This window comes from Ochotona princeps, chromosome 24 (genome assembly GCF_030435755.1).
Source record: "Ochotona princeps isolate mOchPri1 chromosome 24, mOchPri1.hap1, whole genome shotgun sequence".
Taxonomy (NCBI): Eukaryota; Metazoa; Chordata; class Mammalia; order Lagomorpha; family Ochotonidae; genus Ochotona; species Ochotona princeps.
This window is the reverse complement of record NC_080855.1, coordinates 14787057-14806767: the sequence shown is the minus strand read 5'-3', so window position 1 is coordinate 14806767 and position 19711 is coordinate 14787057. Positions and strand designations below refer to the sequence as shown.

The 19711-nt window shown below is 47.2% G+C and overlaps 1 protein-coding gene across 2 annotated transcripts in view; it reads left to right on the top strand.

Annotated features, from left to right (window-relative positions):
* The first annotated feature begins 2732 nt into the window (after window positions 1-2732).
* TXNDC11 (thioredoxin domain containing 11) overlaps window positions 2733-19711 on the top strand; it is a 55161-nt gene continuing 38182 nt past the window's right edge. The window contains exons 1-4 of one of the 2 annotated variants that reach the window (XM_004586762.4): window positions 2733-3116; window positions 8634-8850; window positions 10561-10658; window positions 15367-15496. In XM_004586762.4, coding sequence (XP_004586819.2) covers window positions 2863-3116; window positions 8634-8850; window positions 10561-10658; window positions 15367-15496 — 699 coding nt within the window. In that variant the 5' untranslated portion in view covers window positions 2733-2862. Of the gene's footprint in view, window positions 3117-8633; window positions 8851-10560; window positions 10659-15366; window positions 15497-19711 lie in introns of those variants that run through there. The other variant, XM_058681009.1, reaches the window with a different exon arrangement.

Sequence of the window (19711 nt, the reverse complement as noted above, 5' to 3'; positions counted from 1 at the left end):
GGATTCCCCCCACCCCTCCCAAAACCCTCCCCCCACGATGGATTGCTCCACCTTGTTGCATTTCCATAGTTCAAATTCAGTTGACATTCTTTCATTGGAGGTATTTACCAAGCATAAAGTCCAGCATCTTATTGTCCTGGTAAGTTCAATGCTACTCCACTTCTTATCCAGCTCCCTGCTTGTGGCCTGGGATGGCTCAAAGTCTTGGGACCCTGCACCTGCGTGGGAGACTTGGAAGAATTTCCTGGCTCCTGGTTTCGGATTGGCGCAGCACCAGCCATTGTGGTCACTTGGGGAGTGAATCATCAGACGGAAGATCTTCCTCTCTGTCTCTCCTCTTTGCGATAAAAATAAAATAAATCTTTAAAAATAAATAAATAAATATTTTAAGAAAGAAAAAGTTGATGTTAAATTCCACAAAGATGTCTGGCCTAGTATTTAAAGACAGCTATGTCCTGTATCTAGATGCCTGGGTTCAACACCGAGTTCCAGGTTATAACTCCACCCTCCTACCTGTGAGGTCAGTGTAGGCAGCAGTAGTGACTCAGGGACTGGATTCCTGCTACCCACGTGGCAGACTAAGTTTGAGTTTCCTGTTTCCACCTGTAGCCCAGCCCACCCCCAGCTGCTGGGGTCTGTGCAGTGAACCAATGGGTGGGAGCTCTATGTGTTTCTTAGTGGGTTTGTAGCCTGTTAGGCACTGTGTTTCCCATTACGGTGCCTAGTTTGATGTCCGGCTCTAACTCTTGATTCCTGCTTCGTCCCAATGCACACAGCCTGTGAGTGTAGTCTTAACAAATAAGGAGTTAATGATACAGTGAAAAACTATCCACTTAATGCATAAGATGGAGAAGGAAAAAGATGGAGAAGGAACCCAAAAGGTAAGAGAAAACAAAGAGCAAAATGACAGGTGTGATGAAGCTACCCGACCCGCTGGGCTTTGAAGTCGGCTTCGGGAAGGTGGCCACTGAGTGTGCTATTATGGTCACACAGCTCACTCGGCAGAGGTGGAGGTCTCACTTCAACTTCCGGGCCATGCTTTTGCAAGTGTTTTAATTTGAAAGGCACAGTGACACACAGAGATTTTCCACTTACTGGTTCACTCTCCAAATGCCAACTGGCTTTAATAACTGGGGTGGGCTTTTGATGAGCCTGGTGGCTTAAATAGGATATGCACAATGCTTGCCCTACTGGGAAAAAAAGTGATTTTGAAAGGTAGAGTGATAGAGAGGATCGGTCTTCCATCTGCTGGTTCCCTGGCCAAACAACTGTAATGGTGAAGGCTGGTTGGGCCCCAACCAGAGGCTACAGCTCCACTGCACCCTTCTCATGGCTGGCAGGGGCCCAGGGACTCAGCCGCCATCTGCTGCGTTCCCAGGCACATGAGCAGGGAGCTGGTTGGGAAGTGGGCTTGAACTGGGATTTCAATATGGAATAGCAGCATTCCAGGTGGTGGCTTAACGTTCTAAACCTCAATACAGGTCCCTCTTTTTCCTTCGAATAACAACATCGTGCCTCAGTTCCCTCGATGCCGTATGTGCCTGGTGTGCAGTTACTGATACTGGATCAGTCTGTTTCTCTTACCATACTCACTACACAGATCACTCTTGATACCAACAAGCAAACAGTTCCACCGCAGTGCAAGCTAGCCAGGAGTCATCTGACACTGAGACCCCAGGCTCCTCCACTGCCAGACCAAACTGGAAGGCAGGGTTCCAGAGCCCCTCTCTGAGAGACTCCCAGAACTCGAGGTAATGATCTGGGTGGGTTGGTGTACCCGGGAGACTGGGTGCGGGCAGCCCTGTCTTGGGCTGTCCTTCCAGGTCTTAGAACAGGGTGTGGCCGCTAATGAACTGGGTGGGGGAAGCCCAGCAGCACCTGTCACTTTCCTCAGCCTTCCTCCCTCCAGGGCAGGAGGCCTCCTATCTGGGAGAGATAGTGCTATCAAAAAACCACCCACTACATTATTTCAGGCCTGGTGTTGCCAGGGAGGCCTTTCTTGTTCTTAACAACTCTTTCCTGTGCCATAGCACAAGTCCAACCATCTTTGCAATCACAAAACTCAATTCAAAACGGACGGTTTAGCTCAGAGACGCATGCACTTTGCAGAATGCACTCCCCGGACTCAGCCGTTTTCTGGGCAGCAGCCCTCATCTAGTGGAAGAAGTCAAAGAGAAGAAGCTACCTACCGGTGATCCGCCCAGCCTCTCCCCGCTCTGCAGGAGGGTCTGGGACCCTCGCGCTGGGCTAAGCACCTGTCACTAGCGCAGGGGGCAGCAGAGCGGCTTGCGCATCTGCCGCAGATTTCCCATCGGGGCAGTGAGTAGGGGGCCCTGCACTGCACACCCTCCTCCCAGGGCCTCTCTGAAGTGGCCGACCCACAATAACGAAGACTGCTCCCTTAGTACAAGTCCGGCACTTTCCATGAATTCACCTCACTCAGTCCTCAAACCACCCCACCTACGTCCTTCGGGGACCTACACAACCCCTGTCGTCTGCGCAGCCTCCGCGAACGCGGGGAGGGCGGGGCCACGGAGAGGCGATGACTGCGCAGACTCAGAGAACGCCGACGGTGGGAGGGAGACCGGGCTCCGAGGTAGGTAGGCGTCTGCGCAGACTCGGCGTGCGAGGCGTGGCCTCCGCGGTTGGGGGCGTGACCGCCGTACGGGTCGGCGTCCGTGAAGCGGAGAGGGCGGAGCGGCGTGCTTCGGGGGCGGAGCCCGAGCCTCCGCACGGCTGACGTGGAGGGTCCGGGTTAGCGGGCGCTGCCAGCTGAGGGACTGGGGAGCGGCGGGCCGGGCCGGGCCCTTGGGCCCTCGGCGGCGGCGGCGGCGGTATAAAGCCGGCGACGGGGAGCATGTAATGTCGGAATGCGGAGGCCGCGGCGGCGGCAGCAGCGACGACGCCGCGGACGAGGGCAGTGCTGGCGGCGGCGGCGGCGCTGGCCCCGCGGGCTCCGGCTCCCTCAGCCCGGCCCCGGCCGGGGCGTCCTCGGAGAGCCGGCTCCGCCGCGGGTTGCGCGGTGCCTCCCTCATGGCGCGCCGGCGGCCCGAGTTGCTCTGCGGGGCCGTGGCCCTGGGCTGCGCGGTGCTCCTTGCCCTCAAGTTCACCTGCAGGTGAGGCTGCCCTGGTCTCCCCGGGCTCCCGGGCCCCGGCGTCCCCTGCGCAGGGTCGGCAGCGCGTGGTCGGCTCGGGGCCTTCTGGGTCGGTGGTCGTAGCGGCCTTGAGTCCTTCCTGCCCACCCTATGTTTCCGGGTGCTACACTGCGCCCCTTCCTCGCAGAGGTGGGTGGGCTATGTTTCTGTACTGTTCCTCACCTGTTGGGCTCTCGGGTGCACCTGTCACTTCCGCCCCGGGCTGTAGGACCCCCATTGCTCACTCATTTCTTTCCCCTTGTGTTTCACAATGTCTGGAGCTCCCCTGGTGGAATTTGATATGTGCCCATGGAGATGTCTGAGCGGAGAGGAGAGATCCTTGCCCCCTGGAGAGGGTGTGCAAAGTGCACATGACGTTACAGGGCCTCTGGCAGTGCTCGGAGGGGAGTAGGACGGAAAAGCGCGTTCTGAGGAAGTGGCATTTGAAGCTTGCACGGGGAGCGGAAGGGGCCAGTCCTAGGAAGGTCTGGGGGAGAGCTCTCCAGGTAGGGGTGGTAGCACGTGCGAAGGTTGGCAGACTGTGATTGAGACAAAGTTCAGAGGTTGGGGCTTTGTGAGCAGGACACACGAGCTTTCATGTGGGCAGAAAGTCTGTATTGCATGTGTATTTCTGACCTCCCGAATGGATGTACAGTGTTTCTCTTGGAACACGTTATTGGTGAAATGTTTTGCCACTGACATTCTGGTGGCAGGTCCACCCAGGGGGAGGTCCCATGCTTTGGTTGATGGAGCACAGGATGTGTGACCCGTGTGGCTGGGGAACAGCGGAGAGGGAAACGGATTGTGACTGCTGTCACTGAACTTGGCACAGCAGAGGTTCTGGACTGGCGGCCTTGGTTGTGGACCTCTGTCCTCTGTAGGTTGTAAGTCTGTATCCACGATATGCCAGCAGCGTCCTTCGTCCTTCGAAGATGTCTCAGACACTGCCAGTGGTCACCCAGCAGGATGAAATTGCCTGATTGGGAACCACTCCTTTGTGCAATGCTTTATTTGTTTAACACATGCCTGAGAACCTGGTTTGGGATCTCATCTTAAATCTCACTTGTCACTGATAAAAGTCGGGATATTTTCTTATTCTTCCCGATTTACAGATGGGTGGTTACCCCCCATCATACCACCTGTTACTGTTAAGAGGATGAATTTGAATTTTTTTCTGTTTAGAAACTAGTTTCTTTCTGTGAGTCATTGTTAAATGAGTTAATTGAAATAGACCCAGAGTTTTACAAGGCGGAATATTGCAACTTAAGGTTTGGGTTCAAACTGGGCTAAATTTTCTCCCTTGGAGGGGTGGAGTTTTCAGTCTGCAGATAAAATGTTTCCTGTTGGTTCTGAGGCAAACAGGATATAAAACCCTTGGGCCTCCGGGAGGAAGGAGGAGTGTGAATCCAGTTCTTAGAGCTGGCAGAGCAAAATCCAAACCTGCCTGTGGCAAACAGAGTGAGCTGTGAGCTGGCTTGGCTCAGCCATTCTCTTGGTGTGCTTCCCACAAATTCCACAGTCTTGGAGTATACTCGGAAAAATGTTTTAGGGTCTTCCTGGATTCAGTGGTGTCATGGTTCTCTCCTGTCATTGCCATTTGGACCACATTTCTTCCCCTCCCTAACCCCCCGTCCTATTTTAAAATTTTTAATGAGGACAGAGGCAGAAGGGAGAATAAGATTTTTTTTTTTTTTTTTTTTTTTTGGGCTTGGCGGCGTGGCCTGGTGGCTAAGGTCCTTGCCTTGATCCCATATGGCTGCTGGTTCTAATCCCGGCAGCTCCACTTCCTCTCTATCTCTCCTCCTCTCAGTATATCTGACTTTGTAATAAAAATAAAGTAAATCTTTAAAAAAAAAAAAAAAGATTTTTTTTTTGTAATTTATTTTTTAATAATAGCTCTATGCACGAAGTGTTTGCTGTCTTCATTATCAGTTACTTAGCTGAATTCAAGCCAGATGATATAAAAGTGGTTGATTTACAGTTACTTGCAATTAATAATCATGTGTTCTTCACCATCTTGCCTTTCTGCGCCTTAAGCGTCCAGGGCTGGGTGGGAAGTTGGCCCGGAGGTGAAGACAGTGGGTTGGGGGGCATGCATACTACCCCAGAGGACCGGGAGTGCCTCTCCAACCAGCTCTGCCTGCTGATTCCAGCTAGTGCAGAACCCGGGGAGGCAGTGGTGATCACCCAAGGGCTGCAGTGCTGCCACCCTCTTGGAATATCCAGATTGGATACTCCATGTGGCCCAGTGCTGGCGCTTGTGGGCGTTGGAAGAGTGATGGAGCAGGTGGAAGGGCTCTCTGTGCAGCTTGTGTGGGGGGAGTCTCTTGAACCTGATTCTCTTTTATCAGAGGGGGAAAATGTGTATCTATGTGTGTGCATGTGTGCATGCATTTATTTTGTCTTACCGTATTTTGTAATTTCAAACTGCTTCTGATGAGAAAGGAGGCCTAGGATGTGGATTTCATAAGCAGATTGGGGCTACTGCAGGCCTCTCCTGTTTGCAGTCGTATCTTGAGCATTTTGCACAGGTGCCTTTAATGTCAGATCTGTAGGAAATCCCTGATCCAGGTACGGTTTCTTGAAAACGTGAAGCAAGTGGAAGAGTTAACTGGGCACTCTGACGTGGCCAGAGCAAGTGTTCTTGTTCCCTGGCTAGTGTTTGGTTTTTGATTGGTCTGGTATTTTATCTGGCTGGTTTATTTCAGGAACTTAGAATAAACTGAGCACTTAGAGTAGTGAGTTGATGGTTAGCTTTTCTTGGCTGTCAGATGCTTACCTTGGTCCTTGGATTGCAGTAGCTGATGCTGAACATGCATCAAATGGAGTTTGAATGAAAGGAAACTCCAAAAAGCAGAATTTTAGACCCCTTGAGAACGGGCCCCTTTTTGCCACAGAAACTTCCTCACCTCTTTGCAGAGCTGTCTTCCTGAGGTCTGGATGTCAGGTTAAATGTTGCTGCCCTGACCACAACCCCACTAGAGGAGCTGCTGGGTCCATGTGTTATGTCATCCTGTTAGGTTCTTTCCATTGCACTAACTAGTTTGTATTTTTCTACTTTTTTGTTGCTTTGCTTCTCGCCCTTTTGGCTAAGTTCAAGTGTAGTATCTACTGTTTTGTTGCTTACTTATTTTTCTACTGTTCAGTGGTTTTGTTGTGGTCAAGGCAAGCTCGTTTGCTGCTTTGCCTCAGTACCCATGCCAGAAGTACTGTGTGGGAAAGTACCATTCCTGAGGGGTCGGGGTCAGAGCCGCCTGGGACACTCAGATCCTGGCTCAGAAGACGGAGTTGAATCCTGCTAATCTGCCTGGAATACTTGCTAATCCTAAATCCTGAGGCCCTGTCACCCCATACCTCGAGACCTGGCAGGAGTTCTGGATTGCTTGCTGTAGCCTGACCCACCCTCCGCGCTTGCGGTCATTTGGGGAGGCAGTCAGTGGGTAAAGATCTTTTTCCTTCTCTCCGCCTTAAATAAATCTTTTTAAAAATTGTTCAATAAGCCTTTCTGAGTAATTGTGTTTTTTCAGGCTACGAATCTGTTCTACACAGATTCTGATTGCAGGGTTTAAGTGTTTGCATGAATAAATAGGAGATTGGCTCCTTCTAACATTTCCCCTTGTTTTGCAGTGTCATGTAAATACTGTCATAGTGTGTGTACTCTCTAGTACTTGGCTTTTTTCATTCAGTATAATTATTATTTTTTTTTAAAGATTTATTTATCTTATTACAGCCAGATATACACAGAGGAGGAGAGACAGAGAGGAAGAACTTCCATCCGATGATTCACTCCCCAAGTGAGCCGCAACAGGCCGATGCGCGCCGATCCGAAGCCGGGAACCTGGAACCTCTTCCGGGTCTCCCACGCGGGTGCAGTGTCCCAATGCATTGGGCCGTCCTCAACTGCTTTCTCAGGCCACAAGCAGGGAGCTGGATGGAAAGTGGAGCTGCCGGGATTAGAACCTGTGCCCATATGGGATCCCGGGGCTTTCAAGGCGAGGACTTTAGCCGCTAGGCCACGCCGCCGGGCCCCAGTATAATTATTTTTAATCTCATCCAAGTTGTAGTACGTATGAATCGAGTCACTTTGTTTTTGAAGTTTAGGAGTAACATCTAACTGTAAGAACAGGCTCGAATTTATCCTCTGACCTGATGAGTCACACCGGCCTTCTGAGGCTCACTGTCCCTGTGGTTTATCTGGTACTGTCCTTACGCTTTTATCTGTGTCTTTATATTTAACATGTCAGTAGTTTGTAGTTGACTCTTGCTGTCTTGGGCCTGGCAGTCTTTCAGTTAGTTGGGTGGTTTGGTCCGCTTACAGTTAATATAATCGTCGATTTAGTTGGGAATATATCTGCTTTTTGGTTTCTGTTGTGTCTTCTGGTTTTTGTTCCTCATTTGGCCCCTTTTGTCCTTCTCTTGGGTTAATCTTGTTTTCTTTATGGTTCTGTTTTTTATTTTCCGTTTCTCTGCTAAACTGTGGTAATGGTTTTATGCTGGGCTAGGACTTAGTGATCTGTAGCCTCCACCAGGACTCTGGCAGCCCTGGGATCCCCGGCCCCTTGCGCTGTGTTCCTCCCCTTCTGACTGCTCGCTTGTGGGAGTTAAGTAGGCTGCTGTTTTTGCTATTCACCCTTTTACCCTTAGAATAGCTTGGATAAAGGGACTTCTTAAAAAGCGCTTGCAGAGATGGAGTTCAAAGATACATTGATTGTGGTGCAAAAAGGTCATGGAAAGTAGAATAATGAAAAGACATTGCATGGATTTCAGAAATGTTTTGTGCCAGATAAACACCACTTCTGGTGGTGGCCCATGTGCTTCTGCCCCAGGGTTCTGAGATTGGCACCAGAGTTGGTGGTCTCTTTGGAGAACCACAATGCCAAGATGAGGCTGGGGCCTGGGGTGTGGGAGGCAGGCTGAGGGATTCCTCGGTCACCCTTCTCTGCTCTGCACTGTCGCCCAGCCCCGAGACAGGAGAGTGGAGTTGTTGTTGTGTGGCCTGGGCAGAGTTTGCTTTTCTCCCTTGAGGACAGCATCTTGGCAACTCTGTGTTTTAGGACAACAGAACTTTTCTTTTAGGCTTCCTTGTCTTTCCACACAAAGCCATTGTTAAAAAGAAGATAAACCTGGGCCCAGTGCCTTAGCGACTAAAATCCTTACCTTGCACACACCAGGATCCTATATGGGTGCTGCTTCTAATCCTGGCAGCCCCACTTCCCACCCAGCTCCCTGTTGTGACCTGGGAAAGCAGTCAAGGACAGCCCAAAGCCTTGGGACCCTGCATCCGCGTGGGGGACTTGGAGGAAGCTCCTGGCTCCCGGCTTTGGATCAACGCAGGTCTGACCATTGGAGATGCTTGGGGAGTGGATCAGCAGACGGAAGATCTTCCTCTCTGTCTCTCCTCCTCTCTGTATATCTGGCTTTCCAATAAAAATAAAATAAATCTGAAAAAAAAAAAGAAGATAAAACTAAACAATCGTATTTGTGTTTGTTCTTTTGTAGTCGAGCAAAAGATGTGATAATACCGGCCAAGCCCCCTGTCAGCTTTTTCTCCTCGAGCTCTCCGGTCCTTGACCTCTTCCAGGGGCAGCTGGACTACGCCGAGCACATTCGCCGGGACTCGGAGGTGGTGCTGCTGTTCTTCTATGCCCCGTGGTGTGGCCAGTCCATCTCCGCCAGGGCGGAAATCGAGCAGGCAGCCATCCAGCTTTCAGACCAGGTAATGCTGGCATAGAGCAGAGGACTCAGGTGATTGTCCTTGCGGGGGCGAGGGGGACGGGGACAGTTGCCACAGTGAATTCTGGGATGGCTTTTATGAATTACTGTTTTTCTAAAGAACTAGAAGGAATTCCGATGGATGGATGGTAGTCATTTTGAGGCAACGGAGGTGTGGATCCTGTGTCTGGTGACGTGGTCATCTTGTCGTTCAGTGAATGCTGCTTATTTTCTGCACTGAAGGAGGCGGGGGGACTTGCTCATTTAGGTGTGCAGTGGACGGGAAATTTATGTATGATTTCACTGTAAGGTAACAAGGTTGGCCTTTAAAGTACATGGATTGAGCAATCTTTAGTAGATGTTTGACGAGGTGAGAAGAATCAAAAGGCAAATGAGTTGTCTGGAATAGCAGTGGGAGACCAGAAAATGTCTTCATAATGGAAGGCAGACACATTGTCTTTTCCCACTGATCCCCTCTGACCCACTGCACAGATATGTCCCATGTGTGTTTGTGATCTCCTCACCTTTAAAATGAACTTACAGGACTTTAACCACTGAGCTACCATGCCTGGCCCAGTAAGCTAATTTTAAAGTCCTTGCCTTGAGTGCACCAGGATCCCATATGGGTGCCGGTTCTAATCCAGTTCTAAAAAGCCCAGCTTTTGTGTTCACAGAATTGCCCAGGAAGGCAAAAGCTGGGTAAACAGGGAAAAAGTACTTTGTCTGGCTCAGGAGTTTGCCAAGAGCTGTGCACATCACTGGGGTCCATGAGTCAGCAGCCCAGCTCTTACAGTTCTGCATCTGTGACCACTCTGGCCACACCAGGTCCCCACACAGTTTCAGGGGCTGTCCGCCAGCCACACCAGGTCTACACAGAGCGTCAAGGCCCTGTCCTGCCCAAGCAGACACTAAAGGACACGTAATTCTGTTCTGCAGTATGTTGTTTCCCCCTCACCACTGTGTTACAGCTAGTGCACTACGTTATTCTGAAATTAATGTATAGGGAAGTTTTATTTAGCTATGAATTCCTTTTCAGGATAGACAGAAGATAGTATGAGACAGTTTCTTTTCCTTAGTAAGCTCATTTTATTATTTATTTATTTATTTCATATTTTTATTTTTATTGGAAGGTCAGATATACAGAAAAGAGGAGAGATAGAGAGGAAGATTTTCTGTCCAATGATTCACTCCTCAAGTGCCCACAACGGCCAGAGCTGACCCAATCTGAAGCCAGGAGCTTCTTCCGGATCTCCCATGCGGGTGCAGGGTCCATGGCTTTGGGCCGTCCTCGACTGTTTTCCCAGGCCACAAGCAGGGAGCTGAATGGGAAGTGGGACATGAACTGGTGCCCATATAGAATCCCAGTGCGTTCAAGATGAGGACTTTAGCCACCGTGCCAAGCCCTCCTTTATATTTTCAAATGAACAGTTTGACAATTTGAAGATTTAGTGTAAACATGTGTAGAAAAGCTCATTGGCACTCATCACCTTAGAATTCAACAATTGTTTTCCTCTTGGGGCAGCCTCCAAGTCATTGCTGAATACCATAGGAAAACAATTTGTTTCAGTGGTAAATAATGACCTTCTTTGAAACACCCTCTTTTGTGCTTTCTGTTTCAGCAAGAGAAGAAATGTTCTTTGGTAATTTTGTATTTTAAAGTTTCCCGCTTTTCAGTTGTTATTCATAGTCACCGAAAACTTTGCTGGCTCTGCAGGTGTTGTTTGTGGCAATTAACTGCTGGTGGAGCCAGGGCAAATGCAGAAAACAGAAACACTTCTTTTATTTTCCTGTGATCTATCTGTATCATCGGAGGTAAGAACTTCTTTTTTTTTTAATCTATTTTATTGTATTGTTGACAATCTTTACATAGTTAATTACACTTAAAGGAAAAAGAAGAAAAAAAAAAAGAGAGAAGAAAAAAAAAGGGTTCAGGGGGGTAGGGAAGTGGGTAATGCTATTATGTCAATATTGTTTCCATCATGTATCTGAGGTAAAGGGGGATATTGAGGGAGAAGGAGGTAAGAACTTCTAAGTAATGTTTTTCATTCCAGTTAAGTTGCTCACTTATAAATTAATTTGGGGGCCTTTTTTTTTTTGTATAAAAGTACTAGATATTCACTATAGGAAATTGAAAAAAATACGAAGAAGCCAAACTAAGTTTTAAAAAGGAATATTAATTTTATCAGTGATATGTAATCACTGCATCTTGAGTTGTATCATCCTTTTAGTCTACATGCCGAAGTTTGCACCTCTTTTTCCTTATTCTACTTTTTTCTTCAACTCCTGCTATTTAAAAAGCAGCGGGAAGAACAGAAATCTTGCAGTTCATTGGCAAGAGGCAGGGCCTCTGCCTGACCTGCCCCCCAGGGCTGCATCAGTAGGTGCCTGGGTCCCAGGTGGAGACCCTGTTACTCAAAAGTGGACATCCCACGTGGATGCACTTCGGGTGGAGACTGCATTCCTATGCCAGACATCCATCTCTCAAGTTAAAAGTGCAGTCATGTCATAATGCTATTTGCCTCACTGCTTTTTTCTCACTTATATGAACATCTTGTGTCATTATGTATTTTACGGCGTTATTTTACTATTTATTTATTAGATTTGTAAATAGTAATTTAAAAAAAAAAAACAGTGACAGGGAGAGTTTCCATCTCTAGTTCATTCCTCAGATGCATGTAAGTGTTGATACTTGGCCAGGCTGCGAGCAGGAGTGCATCCAGGCCCCAGGTAAGTGACAGAACCCAGTGACTGGAGTCATTACCTGTGCCTGGCAGGAGCAGGGCTGGGGGAGCAGGGAACCCAGTGGCTGGAGCCATTACCTGTGCCTGGCAGGAATAGGGCGGGGGGAACAGGGAACCCAGTGGCTGGAGCCATTACCTGTGCCTGGCAGGAGCAGGGCTGGGACTCAGAGCTTGCCACTTTGATATGGGATGTGGGTGATCTTCATGCTGTGTTGACTGATGTGCCAAATTCCCACCCTCACAACATTAGTTTTTAAGATGGATTGATTTCTTTTCCTGCAAACAGATTGATATTTGACTTCAGAGTTCCACGCGGATCCTGCTATGGAGATTAGGGAAGGTCTATAGCTCTGACCAGCAGCAGTTCACAGACAGTGGTGGCAGCTGGGGCTTTGTTCAGGTTACTGGCCTGAGGTTTGTCGAAGCACAAGGGATGGAGATTTGATGAGAGGAAACTTTACCTTTAGACTCTTTTCCTTCCCTCTGTACTTCTTGAGTGTTCATCCCTGGGGACCTGTGACACACCCGTGTTCCTTGGAAGCTGGCATAAGGCCTGTAGGACTTACTGTGCCTGCAAGCTTGTGAGACACACACTCTTTTTTTTTTTTTCTTCTTGTATAGTTTCTTTTTTTTTTAATTATCATTTTTTTATTATTCATTGATTACATTGTATTATGTGATACAATTTCATAGGTACTGGGATTCTCCCCACCCCTCCCCGCACTTTCTCCCCATGGTGGATTATTCCACCTTGTTGCATAACCGCAGTTCAAGTACAGTTGAAATTCCCTCTTTGCAAGCATAAACTAAACATAGAGTCCAACATCTTATAGTCTAGTTAAGTTCCTCGGCTTCTTGGGGAGACCCTGTCCGGTCCGAGGGCAGAACCATCAGAGTATCAACGATCAATTAAAGGCTCCAACATACCCTCAGCAACAATTAACTTCATTGTGTAATTAATAAATATAGTATTGAGGAACCAATATGTTGTAAACAAATGCGATTTCTTAACTACATTCTGTCAGTTTTAGTTTATATACAACATATAACATAACATACATAAAATAACATGTTTTACATAGCATCATTCCTCTTAAATTAATGCAAACATGGACACACACTCTCTTGTCTCGTCTCCACCCTCAGGTTTTCCTCTGGATGTTAAATATCACTGGTTAATATTGAGAGTAACAAGCCAGTTTTACTCCTGTTTTGTTTTGTTTTTTGCCAATAATTGGGAGGCTTTTTGTTTTGAAGGTCCAAGTGCAGCTTTTTGATAAGAAAGAGTAATGTTCTCAGGGTCACTTCTCTTTAGTAGCAAGAATGAAGTATTATATTCGAAGGTTGGGAAACTGAATTCTATAGTGCTCCACTGCGGTCCCTGCGTTTCTTTTTACCTTTGGAAAAGCACATGAGGGCATATCCAGGACTGTAGCACTTAGCGGCTGCTCACAGGTGGGACTTCATATTGGGTCAACATCAAAGAATTCCCTTGAGTTGAGTGCCAATAGCATTTTGAGAATGTAGGTGTGTAGCTGTTGGCTTGCCCTGTTGGCTTTTTTAGCTTTTGAGGAACACTTGAAAGGACATTAAAGGAACTTGGAAATCTCTAGTCCAACCCTCTCTTTTGTAGATGGGGCTGGTGTTGGTTTTGAAATGTCTGCCCCAGTATTTTCCTGTTGGAACTTTGAGTTATTTCAGATGCATTGCTTCTCACTCCAGCCTTGGCCTGTGCCAGTGTGACTGAGACCCAAGAAAGTGCTAAGGCATGGAGATTCCCAAGGAGAGCATTTTCATGTTCGTCGTGGAGTCCCTGGGATCTCTCTGAACACAGACCTGACCTTTGTTGTCTGGGTAGCTCTTGTGTTACAGGGCTCACAAGCATGCCCGTGGTGTCTCATCTGGGCACCCTGCGCTGCTGCTGTTGGAGATCATGACTTGATCTTGCAGCAGCTGCTTAAAGCAATTCTTAAGATTTTCTGGTTTATGAAAATAAACTTAGTTTTTTTTTTTTGGATTGTATTGGTTCTCCCCACAAGGTTTATAAAGGATCTGGTGCAGGGAGTGGCTCTGCAGACACTCGCTACTGAGTAACCCTAGTTCTGCTCATCCTGTGCCCAGGCTGTAGGTGGTGGATGGGTTCTGCCTCTGCATTCTGGGATTCACAAGGATTTTACAAGCTACCCGAACCCTTGCAATATCAGGGAAAACAAACTCAGCAAAGCTTCTTAGCTTGTGTTTGATGAGGTTTCCACATTGATTGCCTCCTTTCTGCTGAACGAAGTTACTTGATGCCTCTTATTTTTCCCCCCTTAAGTTGAGTATTGGCATCGGGTTGGTGGTGACCGTGATTATTTACTTATTTGAAAGGCAGAGTTAGAAGGAGGAGAGACAGAATCTTCCATATGCTGGCTTACTCCCCAAATAGCTACAGAGTTCAGAGATGGGCTGGTCTGAATTCAGTAGCTTCTTCTGGGTCTCCCACGTGGGTGCAGGGACCCAAGGTCTAGGCTATGCTCTGCTGTTTTCCCAGATGCTTTAGCAGGGAGCTGGATTGGAAGTGGAACAGCCAGGGCTTGCACCATTGCCTGTATGGGATGCTGGTAGGCAATGACTACTTGCTATGCCACAATGCTGCCCTAGTGATAATTTTTAAATTCAAACCTAATTAGTACTAAGTGTTAAATTGGTAAAATTTCTGTTTCCCAACTATGCATTATAGGAAATTATTATAGGGAGTGGGAATTATGCATGTACTGTTTACTTTCCCATGCTAACATACCTTTGCTATCAATGGAGTGCAGTGCACACTGAAGAATTATGTTCATTTCACCATGGTATGCACGTGTGTGCATTTCTGTGATTCTTGTGATACTGTATTGAGACTGTTTAGAGAATTCTTTACTGTGCTCTCTTATGGTGCTTAGCAGTTAGTAAGTTTAAGGCCAGTTTCTGTCGAGGGAAAAAAATGGTTATGGAGTGGCCGAGCATTGCTTCTCGGCCTTCTGGTTAAGATTAAGTGTGGAGTTGCTGAGTAGCCTACCAACACCTTTGCCACCTGCCATCCATGAATATTTGAGCCGTGTCTGTCCTGTGGCAGATGGAGAAGACAGACCCAAATGAGAATCCTGCCTGGTCTGGGAGCACAGCTGAATGGTGGGGGTGTCACTTAGCAGTGCTGTGTGTCCCCTAGGGTCACCAAGAGGGCAGGGAAGGAGTACTTCCACGTCTGGTGGTATTCTCTTTCGATAATGCTTTAAGTAGATTTTTAAGGTTCATGTAGTGATCTTTTTGTAAGTGCCTACGGGGATATTTAATGACCACTTTTAGTAGGTCAAAGACCAGTTGCTCAGCTTGCTTTTGTTTTCAGAGTGACATGTTAAAGGAAGTTTGGCCTGCTACACTGAATTGTGTAGTTAGGATCCTGCAGTCTGTTAGCATGTGCACAGTTTCCTTATTAACCTTCCTGTGTGTTTTTCTCTTAAGGAAATATTGTGCGATTTATTTCTCTTTGAGATGAGAATGAATGTTCTTTGGAAATTAACTTTGTAGTTGTACTAAACTCACATAGAAGGGTAATGGCTACCAGCACCTCCTTTCAACTCAAATGCTCTTCCTAATCAGCCCTCCAGTGACCTCCTAAGCAAAGCAGGGTTGTAAAGCAAGGCCTTTGCATTTGGTGATGTTGATGATTTTAGTTCTGCATTGTAGATTTAATTCATGGTGTATTATTTTCATTTACTTTATTTTTATTTTTATTTTTATTTTTTTGGCACTAGTTTTGGACCAATCGAATACAAAGGCCCCATGAGTGCTGTTTACATTGAGAAGTTTGTCCGCCGGGTGATGAAACCTCTCCTCTACATCCCATCTCAATCAGAGTTACTAGAGTTTCTCTCAAACTTCGAGGTACCTACTGCCTTCCCTATCGTCTCTCTCCTCCATACCGAGGGCTGTGGTTGGGTTGTGTTGGATGGTTTGTACTGAAAGGGGGCTTTTTTTTTGTTTTAATGTTCCCTGAATTGTAACAATTAATATTATAGTGTAGATAAACCCCAGCTAAAAACATTTTGAGTTGTTGATTGTAAGAATGGTTTAAGGAAACATTATACTTGCAATATTTGTTTGGGAAACTTCAATACACGCTTGTAAACAGTTTACTTTGAGCACAGGAGAATTAGCTGGTAATTTCTGCAAAGCTGCAAATTTAGATGGTTACTTCACATTTTATAGCATGGTACTACAGGGTACTGGGTTTTCCTGTCAGTTGTAGTTTAGCTTTTTTTTTTTAAACTGAAAGTATGGTTCTTTCTATTTTACTAGTGACATAGTGATTTTAAGGCTTTGTCTACGGAAAGTTTGTTCACTTTTCCTCTTTCCTGACACAGCCTCCCTTCTGCCTCCCTGTTGTCAGCTTCAGCCCTGAAAAATTATTTTTATAAGATCGTAATTGAGTAGTCAAGACAGCTTATTGGTGAGGCTGGCACTGAGGTTATCAAAGTGATCTTTTAAATTGTAGAAGTAGTTGCATGGAAATTTGGCACAAGGAAAAGCTCATATTATACACCAAGAGAAAAGATAACTTGCTTACAACAGCATCAAGGCTACTGTTGATGGAGAGAAAAGCAATGTAGCTTCCTCTGACAGTTTGAAGTTGAAGTACAGGTTTTTTCCTCTTGTATCATGTGTATTTTATATAAGTTAGAGATGGACTCTCTAAAAAGATTATTTATTTGAAAGGCAGAGTATAATTACAGAGTTGGGCATTGAGGAGAGAAACATACAGATACAGAGACAGAAAGATACCTTCTATTTGCTGGTGCCTTCTCCGGATGGCCACAGTGGTCAGGGCTAAGCCAGGCTGCTGCCAGGAGTTGGAAACTCTGTTCAAGTCTCTAACGTGGGTGGCAGGGGCCCAAGTACTTGGGCTGTCTTCCTACTTCTTTCTTAGGTGCAGTAATAAGATACAGGATGAGAAGTGGAGCAGCCAGGATTTAAATCTGTGCTTGTATGGAATGCTGGTCGTGAAGGTGGCAGCTTAACCCATGTGCCACGGTACTGGCCCCAAGAGTAAATATTGTTTAATCTGCATGGACTCTGTGCACCTTTCAGGTTTATGCTCCATGTTGTCAGGGCAGATCTGTGGACCAGAACCAAGCTGGGGGACAGAGTCCCTGGCCCTGGCTTGTTGGGCAATGCTGATTGTGGGGAGTCAGGGGGATAGTGATTTGTCTCCTGGGCTTTGGGTGATGGGGCCAGGGTGTTCTTGGGAGGTAACTCTGGTGTGTGATAATGCATGCGGTGTGTTCTCATGTGAGTTTGCAGTGGATGACAGGCAGTGACTGGGTTATATTGCAAAATGGTGAGAACTAGGAGTCAGTCAGGAGTCATACTGTCCCTTGTGAGCCATGTGGTCTTGCAAGTTGCTTAACCACTTTTTCTTTTTTTTTTTTTAAAGATTTATTTATTTTTATTACAGAGTCAGATATACAGAGAGGAGGAGAGACAGAGAGGAAGATCTTCCTAAGTGAGCCGCAACGGGCCGGTGCCCGCCGATCCAAAGCCGGGAACCAGGAACCTCTTCCGGGTCTCCCACGTGTGTGCAGGGTCCCAATGCATTGGGCCGTCCTCGACTGCTTTCCCAGGCCACAAGCAGGGAGCTGGATGGGAAGTGGAGCTGCTGGGATTAGAACCAGCGCCCATATGGGATCCCGGGGCGTTCAAGGCGAGGACTTTAGCCGGTAGGCCACTGCTTAACCACTTTTTGAAGACTTTGCTTATTCTTCTGAAAAAGGCAGATTCACAAACAGAAGGAGAGACAGAATTCCCACCTGCTGCTTCACTTCCAGAATGGCCAGAGCTGAGCTGATCTGGAGCCAGGATCCTTTCTTGGGTCTCCACGTGGGTGCAGGGTTCTAAGGACTCAGGCCATCCTCCACTGTCTTCCCATAAGCAGGGAGCTGGATGGGAAGTGGAGCAACTGGGACAAGAACTGGTGCCCACATAAGATTCTGGCAGTTGCAAGGGTAGGATTATCCAGTTGAGCCATTGTGCTGGCTCTGAGTTACTTAACCTCGTGAAGCCCCTATTTGCCTGTTTGGAAAACAGGCAATAAATGAAATAAAACAGAAAATACCTAGGATGTGCTCTCAATAAACGAACACTTGCCAGTAAAGATGACTTAGGGAAAAACTCCCAGGTGCTTAGCACTATCAGAGAATGTTAATTGTGCATGCCAGCTGCTGGAAGTCCCTGCTTACGTAGAAAGACAACAAGATTCCTTGTGTTGATTTTGTAATGAAGATTGTAAAAAGTGACATGCAAGGGCCAAGAGCCATCCTTCAGTTGCTCTGTTGGGACTTCTGCAGGATGCTGTGCCCAGTTTCACTTGGTCATTTCTTTCTCCTCCAGCCTTCCACTGAGTCTCTTCTATGAAAGGAAAGTAAATGAGAGAGGAGCTTTGCAACAGGAAGAGATATCATGTATGTTTACCCTCGCCCCAAACTGTAGACAAAATTGAGATCTCATAGCCCACTACTAAAAGGACTGAAAGGGGACAGCGTGGTGACGAAGCAGTTGAAGCTGCTGCTCGTGACAGGTGCCACAGGTGTTCTGGCTTCAGTCTCAGCTGTCCTGCTTTCCACCCAGCTCCCTGCTAGCCCAGGAGAGCAGTGAGCACAGCCCAAGAGCTTGGGCCCCTGCACTTATGTGGAAGACCCAGAGGTAGCTCCTGCTTTTGGCTTGTTGGATTCCACCCAGACTGTAGTGTTTTGTTGGAGTGTGAACCAGCAAATGGAAGATCTCCCTCTTTCTACTTCTGCTTTTCAAATAAATAATGTAGTTCTAAAAAAAAAAAAAGACTGAAGAAGGTTTCATGAGAATGCTTTATCAGAGGTTTGTATTTTATGTTTTTTAAAGCTGTATTAACCATTTATTCAGAAAGCAGAGATAGAGAAGGAGAGACAGAGATCTCCCGTCTGCATCCATCTGCATGTTCACTCCCCGCATGGCTGCAGTGGCTGGAGCTGGGCTGCTGCTAAGTCAGAAACTAAGAGCTGCTTCTGGGTCTTTCACATGAGTGCCAGGACCCAAGGTCTCCTCTGCTGCCTCCCCAGGCCATTACTAGGCCAGCTGGAGTCCTGGCTGCTGCACTTGTCTTCCAGGATTCTGCTATGCCCTGGGAAAGCAGTGGAGGATGGCTCAAATCTTTGGCACCTGGAAGAAGCTCCTAGCTCCTGGCTTCACACTAGCCTAACTTCAGCTGTTGTGGTCATTTGGGGAGTGAACTGACAGATGAGAGATCTCTTTCTCTTCCTTATTAACCTCTGCATTTCAAAAAATAAATCTTTGGTTTTACATTTTAGAAGTTAGCGTCAATGTGAACTGTTTCCACTTAGAATAAAAACACATCAAGTGTCATGGCCACTAGATGGCGTATGTGCACGTGCTGAGATTATGCTGGCCTAGAAATGGAGTCCATTTTGAGAAAAAAAAACATTTTATGCTGATGAGGTTTGCTGGCATCCTTTCAATAGGCAGTTTTCAGCCCCCTCATGAAACTAGTACTAATTACACTCTCTGTACCAAGCATCAAGGAACGGAATTAGAAACAAACTGGGGCAAGTTTACCCAGGCAGTCATTGCCTTGGCTTTTGCCAGATTGCAAACTTGATCGACCAGCTCTATGTTATTTACCTTTTTCTCTCCATTCCTTCAGTAACAAGTATTCATTGTGTTCTCGCTTTGCGTGAGAGAGTCTCTGCTCCATAGAGTTACAACGCAGAGATAGACAACGAGCAGGAAAACAGAAGAGGAGATGTGCTGGCTGAAGGGTTCCCTCCTCCCAAATGCACTTCAGAATGTGGCCTTCTCTGGAAACAGTGACTTTGCAGTTGGTTACATCATCCTGGGTGTGGGGTAGGTCCAAGGTCTGGTGGCTGATGTCATGCTGAGAAGAGAAGAGACCCTGTGAATCTGAGGTGGAGGCTAGAGTGAGGTAGCTTCACCTCCAGGCTGGGGGACCCCGAGAACCTGTGGTGGCCAGGCAGCTTCCTCCTCAGGAGCCTTCAGGGAGTTGGTCGTGCTGGCCCTGTGATGGCAGGCTTCCCTGCCAGAGCTCTGAGA